Genomic DNA, 19,262 nt, shown 5'->3' on the forward strand with positions numbered 1-19,262 from the left:
CAAACTTCGTTATAAACTTAACCGTCCAGCCCAAGTTAGTCGACTTAGCACCGCGCTTAACCACAGGACAGACGGACCCATGCAGCCGTGCAGTAACCCGTGGTGCCAAACGGACTGAAGGTGGGAGAAGGGAGGTGTGATATGAGTCCTGTTGTGTGGCCAATATAAGAAGACTGCCTCCCACTTGACACATTGTTCTTGTTTTTTTTTTATTGTTATTGTTATCGTGTTACCGTTAGTTGTTCTTGTTATTCTTCTTGTTCTTATTCTTGTTTTTCTTGTTCTTGTTCTTCTTGGTCTTCTTCTTCTTCAGCTTTTATCGTCTTTCATAACGGGTCGCTGTTCCTGCAATACCGTCTTCATTTACGCCTTTTATTCATGTCCCGTTCTTTCTAGTCTCTTTAATGTACTCTGTCCATCTTCTCCTTGGTTTCCCTCACTTCTACACATTGCGATCTCCAGCATCTGACTTCATACTTAGTTAATTGACCATCGTTGTGACTACAGAGGTAATAAATACAATCATAAAAGGGAGAAACGCGTGACAAACTACACTTCATTACCAGTTATAGTTAATAAGTACACAGCTTTGTTTTTATACGAGATAGGTGGGGTTTTTTTTTTTTATGTTTGGCCTATGGCGCCAGTATGCTTTCTTGGTGGGGTCTGGTGGTCGGCCCCAGCCCGTTGTGGCGCAGGCAAGGGTTTTATTTTGGCGCCATCTTGCTTGGTTCATGCTGTCGCAAGGAGCTCATCTTTTATTCTCTTTTTGAAAGAATCCAGAGTCCAGGTTGACTGGTAGGCTTCAGGACAGCATGTGGGTAGTCTTAGGCCAGTCGGCGATGGCAGAAAAATTGCCAGCTTGTTTGTCACGGCGGGAGGGACGCGAACCTGCGTCTTCTTGAACGCCGCGCCAACACGCTGACCACTTAGCCACTGCCTCCCCGAAGGTTAGGTCAGGTTAGGTCAGGTTAGTAAGGCAATCGGGTCTTACGTACACCCCCTGCCCTGTCTCTCCTCTCGTATACAGTCCCTCCCTCAGCCCCTCGCTCTGTGGCCTCAAAACGCTCTGCAGGCTGCAGTGAGGAGGCGCAACGCAAGCCCGCGGGAAATCATCACAGGCGCGTTACCCGGAAAGGCACCCATTACGAGAGAGAGAGAGAGAGAGAGAGAGAGAGAGAGAGAGAGAGAGAGAGAGAGAGAGAGATAATAGAGATAATAAATAAAATAAATAATGCATGTGCTTACTTACTGTTGTGTTCTTATCTATTGATCTTCTCTATTTGTCCTTATCTAATACTATCTTTATACGGGAATGAGTCAAGTATGTGTCTGTCTGCCAGTCTACGTGTGTGTCTGTATGTATATGTCTGTCTGTCTCTTCCTGTTAATGTCCTTTCTCTATCAGTCTATATGTGTGTTTCTGTGTATGTGTGTAAGTCTATGTCTCTCTCTGTCTCTGTATATGCCTCCCTCTATCAGTCTATAAGTGTGTCTGTCTGTCTGTGTGTGTATGTGTGTCTTTGTCTCTGTCTCGGTATATGCCCTTCCTCTTTCAGTCTATATGTGTCTCTGTCTGTGCGTATGTGTGCCTATCTTTGGCTCTCCCTGTGTGTCTATGTTTGCATGTCAGTCTATCTATCTGCCTGTCTCTGTATATGCTCTCCCTCTTTCCCTCTCTCTTTCTCTCTCTTTCCAAGCTTCCGGCGTGGGAGTGGCGGCGGCGGCAGGCAAGACATCGACAAGAGCGCGCGCCAGACCCGGCAAAAAAAAAAGGCACGGCTCCGGAAGCGCGGTGAAGAGTCGCCCGCGCATCAAGAGGACCGACGGCGGAGGGGACGCGGGATGAAGGGCAGCAGCCGAGCATAGGAGACGAGAGGGTGAGGACGTGAAAACCCGAGAGAAAAAGAATTTGACAATGAGAGAAGTAAGAAACTGAAATGGCGAGGGGAGGAGAAGAAGGGGAGAAGAGGAGAGAAACGAGGAGTGCAATAAGAAGAAGCGAAGAGAAGAAGAAGAAGGAGAAGGGGAGTCAGAATAGCGCCATGCAAGAGACATTTGAGAAAGCAGCACGACCTGGATCAAGAGAGAGGGAGAGAGGGGGGAAGGAAGGAAGGAAGGAAGGAGGGAAGGAGATAAGGGTAAAAATATAACTTTGAGGGGAACACCACTAGACCATAAGGGGAACAGAAGGGCAAAAGAAAAGGAAGAATGGGAAGGGGACGCGAGGGGAATTGTTAGTGATCTCTTTCTCTATTCCGTCCCCTCTCACTGCTCTTCCTCCCCTCACCACCTCTCGCCATCTATATAGAAGAAGCGTGACCGTGTTAGGTGTCTGGTTGGTTGAAATAGATACGAGGAAGGGAGGTGGATGTTGATAGGAGAGTGATGATGATGGTAGTGATGGTGGTGGTGATGCAGATGATGGTGATGAGATATGGGAAGGGTGTGATGATGCTATGGGAAGGGTGTGAATAGTGATGATGGTGGTGGTACGGGGTATAAATGGAGGTGGGTTGAAGGGGAGAAGGGAGAATGGTTAAGAGATAGAGGAAAGATTAAGAATGAAGTGAATATAGGAGGTGAAGTTGAGGGATTAACGTGGAATAGACAGAAAGATAAGAGATATGAAGACGTATAACTGGAGGTATTGGATAGAGGAGGAGTAGGAAAGGAGAATGGTAAATAGACAGAGAAGAAATAAGAAATGAGATGATATAGAGGGAGGAAGCGAAGTAAAGGGATAGTCAAGGGATGAAGATAGGGGGACAGGATAAGGTAAGGAAAGGTGTGAGTGAAGTAGATGCCAGGTAGGGTGACGATAACGCTTCAGACAATGAATAAAGATAATGCGAGGAAGGGTGATAACAAGTAGAAGAGTGTGACAGAGTAGGACCACAGTATGAGGGTTGAAGTCTTGGTATGATGACGAGGATAAGGGCAATACAATGACGACGATGAAGATGATGATAGGGTGTGAATATGTGTCAGTAGAGTCTGCAAGAGGTGATGATAGGCTGAACAAGAGGTGACAGGAGCAGGGTAAGAGGAGGAGGTGAGGAAGGGAAGGGAAGGCATATGACGGTGTAGTTAGACCAGCAACAGAATAGCAATGAGGGTAACGGAGTGAGCAAGACGAGAAGGTACAGCGTGAATGGAAAGCGTGAGAGAGTGATGTTAGTGTACGATAAGGTAAGACTAATGTAAGATGAGAAGGGAAAAGCAATACAATGATGATAATGGCGTATGAAACAGTAGCAGAGGGATGTGCGTATCTGGTTACGTTTGTCTGTCTTCTGTCTATCTATCTGTGTGAGTGCTTACAATGTATATGGCTTCGAGGGCATCAGCGGATCATAACTCTAGGGATTTGTATGTAACTCAAGGGCTGAGACGATAGGTTATATGTGGCAGAGGGAATGACTGTGCATATGTAAGGTTATAACTCTAGGATGTGCTCTGTGACTCTAGGGATATAAAGAGTAGGGTATGAGAGGTGTATATTCAGAGCATGTGACGTATACCTACCGAGTGTGAGTGCTAGAAGTGTGTGTTAGATTCTGTGAGTTCTCCAGACAGAAACACAGCATATAAAAAGTAGGATGTAAGGTTATAACTCCAGGACTGCTGTATAACTCTAGGGATGAAAATACTATGATTTGAGAGATAAAAATACAGAGTGTGTGACCATTACCAAGAGAGTACAAATGCCAGAAGTCTTGTGTTAGCTATTGCAAGTTCTCCATAAACAGAAACGCAACATATAAAAAATAGTATGTATGGCAGTAACTCCAGGAATATAAATAACTCTAAGAGACGTATAACTATAGTGTATGCGAGTGTAAATATCAGAGGTAGTGTTTCATATATTGCAAGTTCTCCAAAAATAAATAAAACACATCGTATAAGGGGCAGAAAACACGAGCCGCTACACACATGCCTTCACCGACGGCCTCTGTAAAAAAAAAAAGGCATGCCGTCGAGCTCTGCAGAAAATTTTACATAAAACTTGCAATACTTTGAAGCCTCGAGGCGTTTCGAGCACAACTTTGCCCGCCATGGGATGCACCGCGGGGCAGGCAGGGAGGCTGACGGACTGGCTGGCTGACTGACTGCCTGATGGACTGAGTGATCGGCTGACTGACTGACTGACTGATTGGTGGTATGATTTATCTATTCAATGACTTACTAACAAACTGAGTGAGTGAGTGAGTGAGTGACTGACTGACTGACTGACTGACTGACTGATTGGTGGTATGATTTATCTATTCAATGACTTACTAACAAACTGAGTGAGTGAGTGAGTGAGTGACTGACTGACTGACTGACTGACTGACTGATATATCTACCGACTAACTAACTAACGAACTAACTGTGACTGACTGACTGGTTGGCTAACTGAGTAACTGACTTATCTACTAAATGATTGATTAATTGCCGGAATGACTTCCTGACTGACCAACTGACTGACTGGTTGACTAACTGACTAACTCACTGACTTGTAAAAATAACCAGAACACTAAATAACACTATCAATCTCTTTATTCATCAAACTATCTATTCACACAACTACCTACATGTCTATCAATCTTCCTGTCTGTTTATCTATCTATCCAGTCCTCTTATTTTCAAAGGAAGAGGAAGCCAACCAGAGAATCGCAAGTAATTCATCATGTTTACTCTCCCTGCTATTCTTTTTGTGACCCGGTCGAGCACTAACCAAACCAAGACCCGGACCAAGACTCACCTCACCCTCCCTCCTCTTCCTCCTTTCTAACCATCCCTCCTCACGGTGCGCAAGGTTACACCCCCTCCCCTTCCCCCTTCTCTCCCTCTTACCACCCTCTAGTCATTGTCAACAAGTTCTCTAGTTCGCCTCTGTTCCTTTTATTTTCTTACCTCGTTGAGAGAGAGAGAGAGAGAGAGAGAGAGAGAGAGAGAGAGAGAGAGAGAGAGAGAGAGAGAGAGAGAGAGAGAGAGAGAGAGAGAGAGAGAGAGTTGTGCTAATAATTATTCTGCTCTGCTCTGTTCTGTCCTGCATATCTGTGTATCAATGGGTGACTCTTGCAAAGTTGGCATTTCGGGTTCAACTTTGCTTTTTGTTTTGTTTTGTTTTGGAGTTTTCGTGTGTGTGTTTGTGTGTGTAGGAGAGTGGTATGTCCCTCCATTTCTCCCTCTCTTCCTCTCTATCTTAATATATCTGCCTTTATATCTATCTACCTATATGCCTGTAACTGCTTTCTTAACGTTTTTTTCTATACTGGTGTGTGTGGGTGTGTACGTCCGTCCCTTCATTCCTTTCTCTCTCTTTAACTCTCGATCTCTCTATCTCTATCTCTCTATCTATCTATCTGCCTATCTTTGCTTGGTTGACATTTTGTGTATGGGTATGTAGGTCTCTCTCCTACTTTTCTCATTCTCACACAGTCTCTCTCTCTCTCTGTCTATCTGTCTATCTATCGCTTGTTATCGTTTCCTTGCTCCCTCCTTGCTCCAGGCTGCATTTCAAGTGACCCGCTAACTGCATTGCCGATCCCTTCGCTCCCCTTCCTTCTCATTAGCAAGCGATCTCTTTCTCCTCTCTCTGTCGTGCTGCAGTTTCGGCTAACTTATCAACTCCGTCTCTGGTATCCTTAAAAGCACACACACCTACACATCAACATACATATATATACACACACGCACACTTACACATGCACACGCACATTTACACATACATACACATTCATTTCTTTCTTTAAATTTTCTCTTATGTTTTGTTTTCGATGTCTTTCTTGTTTTTCTTTCTCTGTATTGTATTTCTTGTCCGGGTCTGTTCTAAGCAAAAGCAAATACACACATGTTTTCTTTTCTCTGAACTGTTTCTCTCTTCTGTTCCGTCTTCCCTTCCTATTCTTCACTCTCCTTCCTTTTTCCTTCTGTTTTCTCTCTCTATTTCTGTTCTAAGCAAAAGCAAATACACACACGAATTCATTCTTTTCTCTTAACTGTCTTCTGTTCTGTTTCGTCTTCTTTTCCTACTCTTTACTCTCCTTCCTTCTTCCTTCGGTTTCCTCTCTCTATTTCTGTTCTAAGCAAAAGCAAATACACACACACACACATATTATTTACCCTCTTTAAACAGTCTTTCTTCTGTTTCGTCTTCCTTTCCTATTCTTTACTTTCCTTCCTTTTTCCTTCGATTTCCTCTCCTTCGTCTCTGTTTGCCTAAGTTAGAGCAACACATCAATTTATTTTCTCAAGCTATTTCTTTTATTCTATATTTCCAACACTCTTTACTCTCCTTCGTTACTTTTTCCTTTCCCTTTATAATTACTCCATCCTCTTTATCTCTTTTACTTCTCCCTTTTCATCTCGCGTAATTCAATCTTTCGCTTCATTATTTTCTTCCTTTTTCTTTCTTCCCTTCCCTGCGCCGCTTTTCCCCTTCAAGTCATTTCCGTAAACCTGAACCGTTCCTCAAATTTCCTCTCCCTCTGATCAATAGCAATTTTACCATGGCCTCTAGCTGCTGCCCCCCATTTTCTATAAGTTAAAACATTTTCTTATCTATTTTTGAGGGGCCGGCTTCTCTATTCTTCCCTTTTTTTCCTAATTTACAATCTGGAAAGGCTGGCTCTGGGCCGCCGCTGATCTTCCGGCTCATCACTCAGATCTCTCTTGTCTTCACTCAGTTTTCACTCCAGTCTCATCAAGTTCTCGTTTTCTCATTTTTGTTCGTTTTCTTTCAGGGGGGACTTAGACTTCTCTCCCGCATTACCCTCGCTCGCCCGCTTTCTCACTCTCTCTATTCGCTTTCTGTTAAACATCCTCTCTATATTCATAATACGTTTCCCCGGCGGCTAAGGAGATGCACTGATACATTATGATACATTACCATACATTGAAACAAGAGCTTGAGATACATATAACTTATTTTTCTTCCCAGTTGCATATTAATTAACTAAGCTTTGTTGTTCCCCCCTACTAACTTCAACGTATATATTAATAAAAAAAACTTCAGTGACCCAGCAAACTTCATACCTGGCTTTTCCACAACAAATGTCAACGGATATTTCAACGGGTATTCTCTGCTATGTGAAACGGTTAATCACCAAAGCATATCAGTTTACCCTCTAACAGGTATTCATGTGCGAGTTCGTATCATTTATAGGCGACAGAGAAGCTACTGCTACTCTACTACCTATGTTTTCCTGTTACCTACTACTACTACTACAGATTGCCAACTATCGAACTATTTTCCTACTACTTACTAACTTTTCTACCTGCTACCTATTCCCTACTAATCTACCTACAGAATATTTGTGTTTTCCAACTACCAACTTACTAATATATTCCACCTACTACCTATCTGTTTTTCTATTTACTGGTAACTACTATACTTCGACCTACTACTACTAAACTACCTGCTATCAACCTGTATTCCCGCTACCTGCTTCCACTAGACTCCCTCCTACCTACCTACCTCCCTTTTCCATAACTATTGTCAACTAATCTTCCCGTCATCGCCTTTTCAGCTCAACGTGCAAGGGATGGTGTATGTCGAGGGCCCGATCAATAATAATTTACCAGGGATTGTCTTGTAGCCGTCCGTGCACCGACTACCTGCTTGACTTCTGTGCCTTTAATTCATCCCTTCCCCTCCTCTTAGTCCTCTCTCTTTACCTACCTACTGCTTGTTATTTTATCTGTCGTTGCCTTCCTTCTTCACCCTTCCAAGTACTTCCTCTCTTTGCCATTTTCTTTACTCAATCAATCGTTCCCTTCCTTATCTTGGCCAGCAGTCCTCTCCTTTACCCTTATCTTCTCTCTCTCTCTCTGATAATCCCTTTCTTTATTATCTTCTTTACTCCCTCCCCAATTACCATCTTCATTACCCTTTCCCTCATCCTCACGCGTAGCCCTTATCTAGCACTTTCCTAATTCTTTCGCACTCCACTAGTCTCCACCTTCTATTTACCTCCTCACTTTCTCATCCTCCTCTTCCTCCTCTTCCTCCTCCTCCTTCTCGTAAACTTAAAGCATATATCTCCCTCCTTCGGTAATTTTGCATGAAGTACTAACATTGGCTTCCTTACATTGCTTCTTACTGCACGTATCGACTGTGTGTGTGTGTGTGTGTGTGTGTGTGTGTGTGTGTGTGTGTGTGTTTGAAAGTGCACACACGCATTTTCACAGGCAAGACATAAGACTATATCCTCTAAACACACACACACACACACACACACACACACACATACACACACACACACACACACACACACACACACACACACACACCAAAAAATAAATAAATAAAAATATCAAACTTCACATTATACATTTTTTTCAGGAACCGGCGGACTGCTCTCTTCAGTTGCACACTTCCGCCGCTCACCACCATTCAACACACATCATCACCACCATCACCATCATCATCACTATCCGCGTAAACGATCACTGCTGCAAATATGACAACGGCACATCGCTCGCTCGGGCCAATGTTTACGCTGAACCTGTCGCCCATAATCCTCCGCTATTGACCCTCACCCAGGCATCGGTAACTCTATGGAAGCGAACTGCATTTAAAATATTAGTTAGCCCTTTGTACAGCTTGGCGCAAACACACACCTTTTATCATACCCTCTACCACCACCACCACCACCACCAAGTCAATCCTTTGTCCAGTGTAGTGATTATTACACGAGAACACGATTGACATATATATAAAAAAAAATTGTGGAAAAGTTTGATTGGTAAAATTCGTGTGTGTGTGTGTGTGTGTGTGTGTGTGTGTGTGTGTGTTGTTATTGAAAGGTTAACAAAATTCCCTGGTCTGGTGTGTGGATTCATGATTTTTTGGCGTGGCTGCGAACCCTGACCCAATAGTATTCTTTCAGTGGTGTTTTTATATACACGCTTCATTGATATTTTCCAGTGATTGTGAGAAAAAAATCACGTTGTTCTTTGACGCGTGGCTATGAACCCTGACCCAAGCCATTCTTTCACTGGTCTTTTTTATGCACACGCCTCGTATATAATTCCATTCAGCGTAAGAAAGAAATTACGTTGTTATTTCATGCGTGGTCACGGTTCGAGGTAATGTATTCTTCAACTGGTCTTTTACGCACATGCCATAAATATTTCCATTGAGCGTAAGAAAGAAAGCACACTTGTCTTTTATGAGTCGGCTGGTGTTCGAAGCAAGGCATTGTTCCCCTGGCCTTTTACACACACTTCATAGATATTTCCCATTGGGTGTGAGAAAGAAATTGCCTTGGTCTTTTATGTGTGGCCGCGGTTCTAGCTAAGGCATTCTCTTCATTCCCTCTCTTTTGACACTTTTTTAGGGGGTGATGGGGGATGGGGGTCATTCTTACAGTACGTGAGAATACAAGCTCAATTTTTGCTTTATACTACTCATATTCTTTTCTCTTTTCCTCTTTCAAAGCTTCAGTAATATAAAATTAACGCCAATACATCTAAACCTTTTCAGCCATTTATCTTTGCTTGTTTGATATACAGTTTAAAGAGGGGGGGAGGGGGGGGTCCTTTTACAGTGCTTGTGAATACCAGCTCAGTCCCTCTTGTAAGGTTTCAGTATTCTAATCAACGCCAATGCATCTAACCTTTTCCAGCCATTCCTCTTTGCCTATTTGATATAAGGAACACGGGTCATTCTAGTTGTCGGTGTGAATACAAGCTCAATTTTTGCTTTTATTCTACTTATATTTTTCTCTTTCCTTCTTTCAAGGTTTCAGTATCCTAATCAACGTCAATATATCTAGCCTTTTCCAGCCATTCCTCTTTGCCTATTTGATATAAGGAACACGGGTCATTCTAGTTGTCGGTGTGAATACAAGCTCAATTTTTGCTTTTATTCTACTTATATTTTTCTCTTTCCCTCTTTCTAGGTTTCAGTATCCTAATCAACGTCAATATATCTAGCCTTTTCCAGCCATTCCTCTTTGCCCGTTTGATGATATAAAGTTCAATCACCCACAAAACAAGACAAGGGAAGCCACTGTGCCATTGTCTGCGTACACACAAACCTTCAACAAAAATATATATCCGTTTTTACTGCAGAACAAAGCCCAGGAACAATACGCTTCTGTTACGGACTCGCCCTTTGTCCCACACGGCTGCTGCTTTTTCACCGTTGTCCCGAAAACCTCGCGTGTCATGCCGCGTCAGGGGAAATTTGAAAACTCGTCATCGATCCTCAACGCACCATTTACCTTCACGGCCCAGCGGCTCATCACGCCATCACCTCTCCTCTCATCCTCTCCGCCTTGCCCTGCTCTGCCCCCGACCCTCGCTACGCCTCACTAACAAAACACAAGGTACGTATCTGCCACTACATCGATAGAGCAGTTAACAGAGTTCGTCAGACACTACTTTACTGTCTTGTTCTAAAAGTTTCTAAAGGTGAATCAAAGCGATACAAAAACACCCACAACACGTTGCTCCATATAAAAGAACGTCTCGCCCTCAATCTCGTCTCCACCTGCCATAATATTATGTCTAACTCTTCCTTCTCCTTTTCCTCCTCAAATTTACTTGTTGCGAACACACTGGCCCACCTCACCCCTTTCTGGCACATATGCACACGCCGCCTGGGACGCTCTAAAAATGTTCCTCAGATGAAGGGAAAGCACTAGGCAATACCCACTCCTTGCGGCCTCCCCTCCAGCATTATATCCATTACCTACCCCGTGATCGCGCGCCGAGCAGGAGGGAGGAAAGGGCAGCCGCGGGTCGACCATTGCCATTCTCCGCGTCATGAAACCCGGAAGCATTTTGTTCGGGCTCACTTGCACTGCAAATGTCTTCCTTTTATTGCAGTTCCAGAGTTGGCAGATTTCTTGCGGAGAATTGTAAAGGGTGGCAGTAACACGATGTATATTACAGAGAATTCCACAGAAGCAGCACGAACTGGTGTAGCGTAATGTTAACAGAGAGGACATCGCCATCGTAGACTTAACCGCACTCCAGATGAGAGGCATAAATGAGAAATGTGGTCGTTTCAAGTTAAACAAATCACACACCTGCAGGAGGCGGTGGCTGAGTGTTTAGCGTGCCGGCCCCGCATTCGCCGCGTTGTGGATGACTACCACCTGAGATTTTTCAGTCACCGCCGAGTGGCCTAAGACTACCCACATTCTATCCTGAAGACGACCTGTCAAACTGGACTCTAGAGGAAGCGGTCCAAGTGAAATCAAGAATGAGCTCCGGGGGACAGCATGAGCCAAGAATAATGGCGCCACTATAAACAATTGCCTGCGCCATGACGTGCTCGGGCCGACCATCAGGCCCCTAAGAAATAGCCTACCGGCGCAATTGGCAAGATGTAAAAAAAAAAAAAATGCAAGTCTTAAATTCATTGATTTCGTATATAGTTAAAACAAAAAGAGACCCGCGAAATTACACAATAATGACGGTCAGGCAGTTGTGTTGCCCCAGTCACAAAGCCTTAGAATATAAAATCAGTTTTCCACGAATATTGTGTGCCCAGCTGCTTGACTTGCTGCTGTTCACCCTGATGGAGGCGCCTTTCATGGGTCCCTGCGCAAGCACTCCGTGGAATCATTTGTGTATGTGTGTGTGTGTGTGTGTGTGTGTGTGTGTGTGTGTGTGTGGGTGTGGGTGGGTGTGTGGGTGTGGGTGTGTGGGGGGGGGTATGCATGTGTGCGTTTCTGGTGTGGTCATGTTCTCAATTATTCCTCTCTGAAGCCTTGCAACGAACCTGTCTCCATGTTTGTCTCTTTCTCGGAACTCAGGTCAGTATTATATAGATAGATAGATAGACAGATAGATAGATAGATAGATAGAAATAGATAGATAGATGGATATAGATATAACGACAGAACTCATACCATCACGTTTCGTCGTTTGCCATTAATGAATTAAAAGCTGTCTGGTTACCGCGGCGTATCAGGCTGCTGGCCACGCTATTGTTGGTTCTTTTCCCACCGTCATCAGTCTGCCTGCCTGCTTGCCCCTCTGTCTGTCTGTCTGTCTGTCTGTCTCTCTCTCTCTCTCTCTCTCTCTCTCTCTCTCTCTCTCTCTCTCTCTCTCTCTCTCTCTCTCTCTCTCTCTCTCTCTCTCTCTCTCTCTCTCTCTCTCTCTCTCTCTCTCTCTCTCTCTCTCTCTCTCTCTCTCTCTCTCCATGCTGGCCAGCCTTCACATCACGCAGGGAACATCACTGAGAGCCTCGCCACACCACGTCAATGTTTTGCCGGGTAGCCTCTGGACACGGTCTCGCGGTGCCCTTTAGGTCGGTCTGCGGACGAGCGGGTCCGGTCACGTCCATCCTCTTTGCGGAAGCGTCCCAAAAGTGCTCGTTCCCATGAATCATAGGAAACACGGAGGCAGCGGCTATTTATCTCTGCCTAAGTCCTCTTCCTCCCTGCTCTCTCCTGTTCTTTCCTTCTCTCTTGCGTCCCTTCTCTCTTCGTGCTCTCTACCCAACCCCAACCTGGCTCGATCTCTTCCATGGGTCATAAGGAACACGGTGGAAGTGACTGTTTTTCGTTGTCTCAGTTCGGCCATCTCTTTCCTATTCCTGTTCATCTTTTCCCTCGTGATCCTCCTCCTCCTTCTACTCTTCCTTTTCCCTGCTTTTCCGCTCCCTCGTTGCGTTCTTCCGATTCCCTTCCCAGCCTTCCTACTCTTGTTCCTTCTCTCTCGTGTCTCTCCTCTTCCTTCCCCGTATCTCATCTAGCTCGGCCCTCTCCCTCTTCCCCTGGCAAATAAAAACATGACTTCCACACCGCCAACAATTAAAACTCTCCTCGTGATGGCGATTTCCTATTCAAATACAAACTATTGCTCGTGTGACCCATTCACACATGCACCTGAACTTAACTCACGAAGGCACACGCACAAAGGGACAAACACAACATATACAAGCAGAGAAACACGCACAAAACATGTCCCCTACCTCTCCAAGAAAACCTAGGAACTCTTCATTTCAGGCTGTTTAATAGGAGGAGCAAACCTTCGTGTCCCCACCCACAACTACAGTCATTCTTTTAACAGTAAAGGAATCAGGTCAAGGGAAAAAATAAAGATAAAATAAAGCCCGCTAATCACTGCCCCTGTAAAAATGAGTTTAGAAGAGTGGCCAAAAGGGAGGTCAATTTCGGGAGGAGTGGAGTCTCTATACTCTCCTCTTGAAAGACACGGCATTAGCTCCATCAGAGAATACCTTATGCCATATACCGCACTAATAGACATGAAGAAGGTGTAGCCCTCTCCTGGCATGAAAAGCCTCCACCTGTCTTGATTATAGGTAACACTACACGCCCAGGAGCTGACTGAAGAGGTTTGAGCGTGTGAGAGTCCCATTGGCTGCCTCGTCACACGCTCGCTGTCATTCCTAGGGTCATATTTAGGGTGATTCTCCCGAGCCTCGCTGCCCATAACTCCCCACTCCACCCCCTTGACGAACACTTTAGACGCTGCATGGACTCGGCAGCTCCGTGTCATAGCAAAAGGTTATGTTGTGTTGGGACTTTAGTGAGCTTAACACCTAGTACTTATAAGCCCTAAAATCCCTTGTATTGTTTTATCTCCCCCTTCCTCTCTCCATGCTTCCTTGTTCAGAGTCATGGGAAAAGGTAATCTTGTGTTGGGACTTCATTGATCTTGACACCTAATACTTACAAACTTTAAATTCACCTCCCCTTAAACTTCCCTGACAGATACTCAAACGCAATACAAACCCTAAATCCCTTGTATTGTATCCCTTGTATTTCTCCTAGACGACCCGTGGATAACCCTTACAAGGCTACACAAAGAAAAGGACAACGCTACACCAACACAGTGCCGGAAGGAAGGAATGAAGCCAAACGATCACCACGCCTCCCTTCCTCGCTGACGACCTGTGACCCGTCGCATGAATAACTTATCAACCTGACAGACCGCCCCAACCTTCAGTGCAGGAGGTCCTTCGTGATATACCGGTCGTCAAGGAGAATTACGACGTGTCTTAACTACTTCAACAGCTGAGATACCGCTATAAAAGTTAGGGAGAGAGATACCTGCCCCACCTTCCAGCCCGTACAAGGTCACTCATGAAATATGGATCGTCAAGGTGAATTATTACAGATACGAGCTACTTCACCACCTGCGGCCCTTCAGTGTCCAGCAGTCAGTCAGGGGATGTAAAAGTTAGGGAGTCGACAGGTAAAGGAAGATGAAGATGATTATATAGGAAGGAAAAGTGATTGAGTGAGCTTGGCAGGAAGACGAAGGAAAAGGGAAGTGGAGTAGGAAAGTGAGGTTAGTGAGGTTGAAAGGGAGACGAAGAAAAAAAGGGATGAAGTAGAAAGGAGTGAGTGGGGTGGGAAGAAAGACCAAGGAAAAAGGCAAATAGAGTAGGAAGGAAACGTTAGTAAGGTTGACAGGGAGACGAAGAAAAAAGGGGATGAAGTAGAAAGGAGTGAGTGAGATGGAAAGGGAGGCGAAGGAAGATGGCAATGTATTAGAAATAAGTTAGTAAGGTTAAAAGGGAGACAAATGATAAAGGGGATGGAGTAGAAAGGAAAAAATGAGTGAGTTTAAAAAAAGAGGCCAAAGGAAGAAAGACAGAGATGGAGCAGGACAAGACTGAGGCGCATATTCTTAAACATTTCAGAGCTTACAAACCCACATTTGATAAGGCCTTCGTAGCGGCTGTATATATTTCCGTGGGTAGATTTATGAGCTTAGAGATAGTTTACCGAGTCTTGTGTTTCATGAATGTGAAAAACACTCACGAAAACCCGACTAATCTCTCTTGTGGCCTTTGGAAATAGTTATAGTGGGAGCCAAAAGCGTCTGAGAATATGGGCCTGAGCTGCTCTCCTTCCTGCTCGCCTTAAATTTAATCCCGGCCAACACTGCAGCGCGAATCGATGCTCATTATGCCAACATCTGTCAGCGGCTCGCCCTCGCTCGCCATCATCTGCAGTCTTCATGTCTTTCCATCCTACTTCCTTCCTTGCTTGGCCCGTTCCTTTCACGACTCTCAAGAGATTCGATGCTTCTTGAATAGTCATGTATCTTTAAGGTCCTCGAAATCATACTCTTCACCACACACATTGACTTTCTTATATCTGTATTCAGTTAGTATTTTCAACCTACTTCCTTCCTTGCCCCGTTTCCTTCAAGATATTCGATGCTTCTTAAATGGTGATGTATCTTTGAAGTCTTCGAAATCAAGCACCTCACAACACGCACTTTGATAATCTTAGTTATGTTTACACACACACACACACACACACACACACACACACACACACACACACACACACACACACACACACACATGAGCAAATAAACAAAAACAAGCTATAAACACACTCACACACGCTTCTATGTCCTTCTCCTCCTCTTCCTTCCCTTTTCTATCTATTTTTTCCTTTTCTTCCCCTTTATATTGTTAGTTATCTTTAGGACTTGCACATAAACACAAGCAAACAATCACAAACAAACAAACAAACAAACAATTTCACACACTTCTATGTCCTACTCCTTTTCCATCTTCCTTTCCCATTTTCTCATTTTACATTTTTTCTCTTCCTTTTTTCCGTCCTTCCTTAGGCCTACATCAACTTCAACAAAACTCTGCTGTATGTTTCCCCTTCATCCTTCTTCTCCCTTTCATCCTCACTCTTCACTTTTCCCATCTACTTCATCTCTGTCTTCCTTCGCCTTCCTTTCAACCTCCTTTATATTTTCTTTCCCCTGCTTTTCCTTCCTCCTTCGTCTCCTTTTCAAACTCACTTCTTTTCTTTCGTTCTCCTCCATCTTGCGTCGTCTCCCTTTCCAACCTCACTCACTTATTCTTCCTTTTAACTCCATTCCCAGCTTTCTTCGTCTCCCTCTCAACCCCACTCTTCATTTTTCCTTGCTCCTCCATCTTGCCGCGTCCATCCTTTCGCCAAGCGCCTCCTCCTCAAAGCTCAGGCATAATGCTCCCCAGTGTCTTGCATAATCCCACTTGGGCAACACTTATAATCAGGCATTAATAATTTGCAACACGTTTTAAGACTTGGGACTCGGGGCGGCGGGGGAGGAATGGGCGCTTCTCTTTAGCATATTTATTATTCTCCTTGATACAACTTCCCTGAAAAGAACGAGGCACTTGGGAGCATTAGGCAACCCTACAGAGGACTGGATAATGAAGATGAGAAGGGGGAAAGAGCTGGCGTGGAAAAGGAGGGTCTGGATGTTGAGTAGAGGGCCGAATTGGGGAACGATGGAGAATGCGAGAGGGTTCATTGAATGAGGAATGCGTCGGGCCAATGATGGGGAGATTATGGGTAAGTAGAGGACGTGAAGGGCTTAAGGAATGGGCTGAGGGCACGATAGGAGTCTGGGAGGCTTGGGAAAGAATTGTTGGTAGAGGGAAGAGGTTTTGAAGGTGCGTCTGGCCAATCGTGGAGAGGATTGTGGGTAGGCAGAAGACGTAAAGAGCTTAGGGAATGGTCTAAGAGATGGAAGATGGGTTTAGAGTGCACGATATGAGTCTGGGAGGGTTGGGAAAGAGTTAGTGGAATAAGGAAGAGGTTTAAAGATTTTTGTGTGTAAGTAAGCACTGCAACTGATGCGTCTTTTTGGTTTAAAGGAGCATGGGTGTTTATTTAATGTATACTAGTTTTGCTTTGTCTCTGATCTATCCCCTTTATTATTGAACGGTAGGGAGATCGTGAGACAAGGTTAAGGGATATGGTGCAGGAGAAGAGGATGCAGGCCGGAGGCGGTGCTCGGGTCACCCAGCCGCGGCGAGGTAAACACAGGCGGGGGGCGATCTGAGGGTCTTGGGTCTTGAGGAGCGGCGTGTCCGGAGCCTCGTGCGAGCGATCAAAGCGAAGCGGAGGAAGCCTTCTTCTGTTCCTCCCTCCCTGATCCCTCTATCCAGGCGAGTCTCATGCTAAGGTTTCGGTAAATATAAAGGGCATCACGTTGACTCCTCCCGCAGAAAGCCCCGGCGTGTGCAAGGACTCAGGCGGGGACAAGCACCTTCAGGCAGTCATCCCCTTGGCAACTATGCTGGGAGCCGCGCGGCGTCAACCAGAGTCTTGGCTCCCTCCTTATGCAAAGTGTATTCCGATATTTGATGGTGATGAAATCATTGACTCTTTTACGGCCCCCTGGAATATAGTGGCGGGAGGCCAGAGAGGGTGTCACGCGGACCCTAATTTTTATTCGCGCCCGTAAAGTTGTATCGATTCTGAGCCGAGGAATGGCCCTTGGCTGTTTTTGCTACAAAGTTTGCACGATAATGCCTTAACAAATAAAAAAGTATACATTCTTTACAGTTTAGATACATGTGCCGCCAGCTCCCGCGTCACGCCGCGGAGGCGACACAAACACAAACACAGCTCCCCACAAAATAAATACACCCGATCCGGCAGCCGCGACAGTCATTCCCTCCGGATCTTGGCCGATATCGGGGTATAACGGCGAGGCAGTATTACTTTCCAGCGTCAACGCGCGCCATCAGTTTGTGCCGCCCTTGGTCCACCTCGTGCGGTGCGGGACGCCCGCGTGGGCAACACCTCGCCCTGGGTGACGCGGGCGTTCCCTCGAGTCCCGCCACACCGGGGTGAGGAGAGGACGATGGACTGACAAATCACGTGTGTAAAGTATGATTCTCTCTCTCTCTCATATATATATATATATATATATATATATATATATATATATATATATATATATATATATATATATATATATATATATATATATATATATATATATATATATATATATATATATATATATATATATATATATATATATATATATATATATATATATATATATATATATATATATATATATATATCATAAAGTTACCTCGTCATTCCAGAAATAAAAGTAATGTTCGGCCAGTGGACTCTTAACTCCAACGAACCTTTAAAACATGAACGAGTTGCTGGGTTATTCAGTATTCATGAGATAAACACAGTTTATGTTCTTTAGTATAAATAAAGCCGTCCACTGCTGCTGCTGCTGCTGCTGCTGGTACCACCGCCGTCAGGTCGAAGTGACTAAAACTCTACGGGACACTCATTCCTGATTTAAGTATCCTACTGTGCTATTGCATCAGCTCTGTGGCTGCTCTAAGTACTATATTATAGTAAAAAGATGATATTTATGTTTTCAGACATGTTACTTTTCAAATTTACCGAAAAGAGTTCCGTGCTCTGAGGAAATCGATTCACAGTAGGCGGTAGCGGTGGCGGTAGCGATGGTGGTCATGGTTGGTGGTGTGGGTGAGTGGTGGTGGTGGTTGGGGTGGCGATGATTATAGTGTGTGTGGGTGGTAGTGTGTTGGATGTAATGATAACGGTAGTGGTGGCGTGTTAGTGAAGGTAAGGGTGGAGGGGGTAGTGGTGACTGTACCGGTGGTAGTGGTGGTGGTGATGGAGGTTTTGGTGGTGGTGTGTGGGTGGTGCAGCACAGGCACAGCGGCAGCGGCAGTGTGTCTCGCATGCTGCACGCGATGGCTTCCTTTGTGAGGGCCTCGGGTGGTGCATTACTTTGCCTCGCCCAGTCTCCAGGCGACGGACACACTGCGGCGACTCCACACATCATGCCACCGCGGCGCCGGGAGGGCAAGGCGGCAGAAAAAAACACCAATAATAAAAACGAAAATATAGACTCACACTTACCCTGAATATGAGCAAGTGGGTCAGTCGAGGTGGCAGGCCATGGAAGGAGCGAAGCAGCAAACCCACGACTGGATAACGTCCCGCTGCGAAAGTAATGAGAAAAAGTTGAATGATCCGCCGACACTTCGCTGAAGGCAGAAGGAAATGGTGCAGGAGGGAAAGTGGCGGTGAGAATTAATAGCGCGGTGGCCTGCGTGAAGCAAGGGCTGGTGAGGGGGGGGGAGAAGGTGCATGGTGTGGTGGAGGGGGAGGGGAAAGGGCTGCTTGGTGAAAGAAGTGCGCTGGAGGTGGAGGAAGGCTGTTTGGTGAGGGAGGGAGGGGGGAAGTCGGTGCATGGTGAAGGGGTAGAGGTGCATGAAGGGATGGGGGTGAGGAAGACTGTTTGGTAAGGGAGGAAGGAGTGTAGTGTGATGAGGTGGATGAAGGGGTGAGATAACGAGGAATGAAAAGGGGTGAGGGGGGAGAGACGGTGTATGGTGTGGTAAGGGAGAAGGGAGGGGGAGGAGGACTGCTTGGTGAAGGAGGAGAGGCACGTTAGGGGGGAAAGGAATAATGTTTGATGAGAGAGGAAAGAGTGTCTTGTTGTGAAGTGGATGAAGGGGAAAAGGTAGTGAG

The 19,262-nt window shown here is 45.2% G+C and overlaps 1 protein-coding gene across 2 annotated transcripts in view; it reads right to left on the bottom strand.

Moving 5' to 3' along the window:
• LOC126996624 (CCN family member 2-like) overlaps positions 1-19,262 on the bottom strand; it is a 179,282-nt gene that overhangs the window by 107,464 nt on the left and 52,556 nt on the right. For both annotated transcript variants that reach the window (XM_050857295.1, XM_050857296.1), the window contains one exon: positions 18,648-18,730. In XM_050857295.1, the coding sequence (XP_050713252.1) occupies positions 18,648-18,730 (83 nt within the window). The remainder of the gene's footprint in view (positions 1-18,647; positions 18,731-19,262) is intronic.

Source organism: Eriocheir sinensis, chromosome 10 (genome assembly GCF_024679095.1).
Source record: "Eriocheir sinensis breed Jianghai 21 chromosome 10, ASM2467909v1, whole genome shotgun sequence".
Classification (NCBI taxonomy): domain Eukaryota; kingdom Metazoa; phylum Arthropoda; class Malacostraca; order Decapoda; family Varunidae; genus Eriocheir; species Eriocheir sinensis.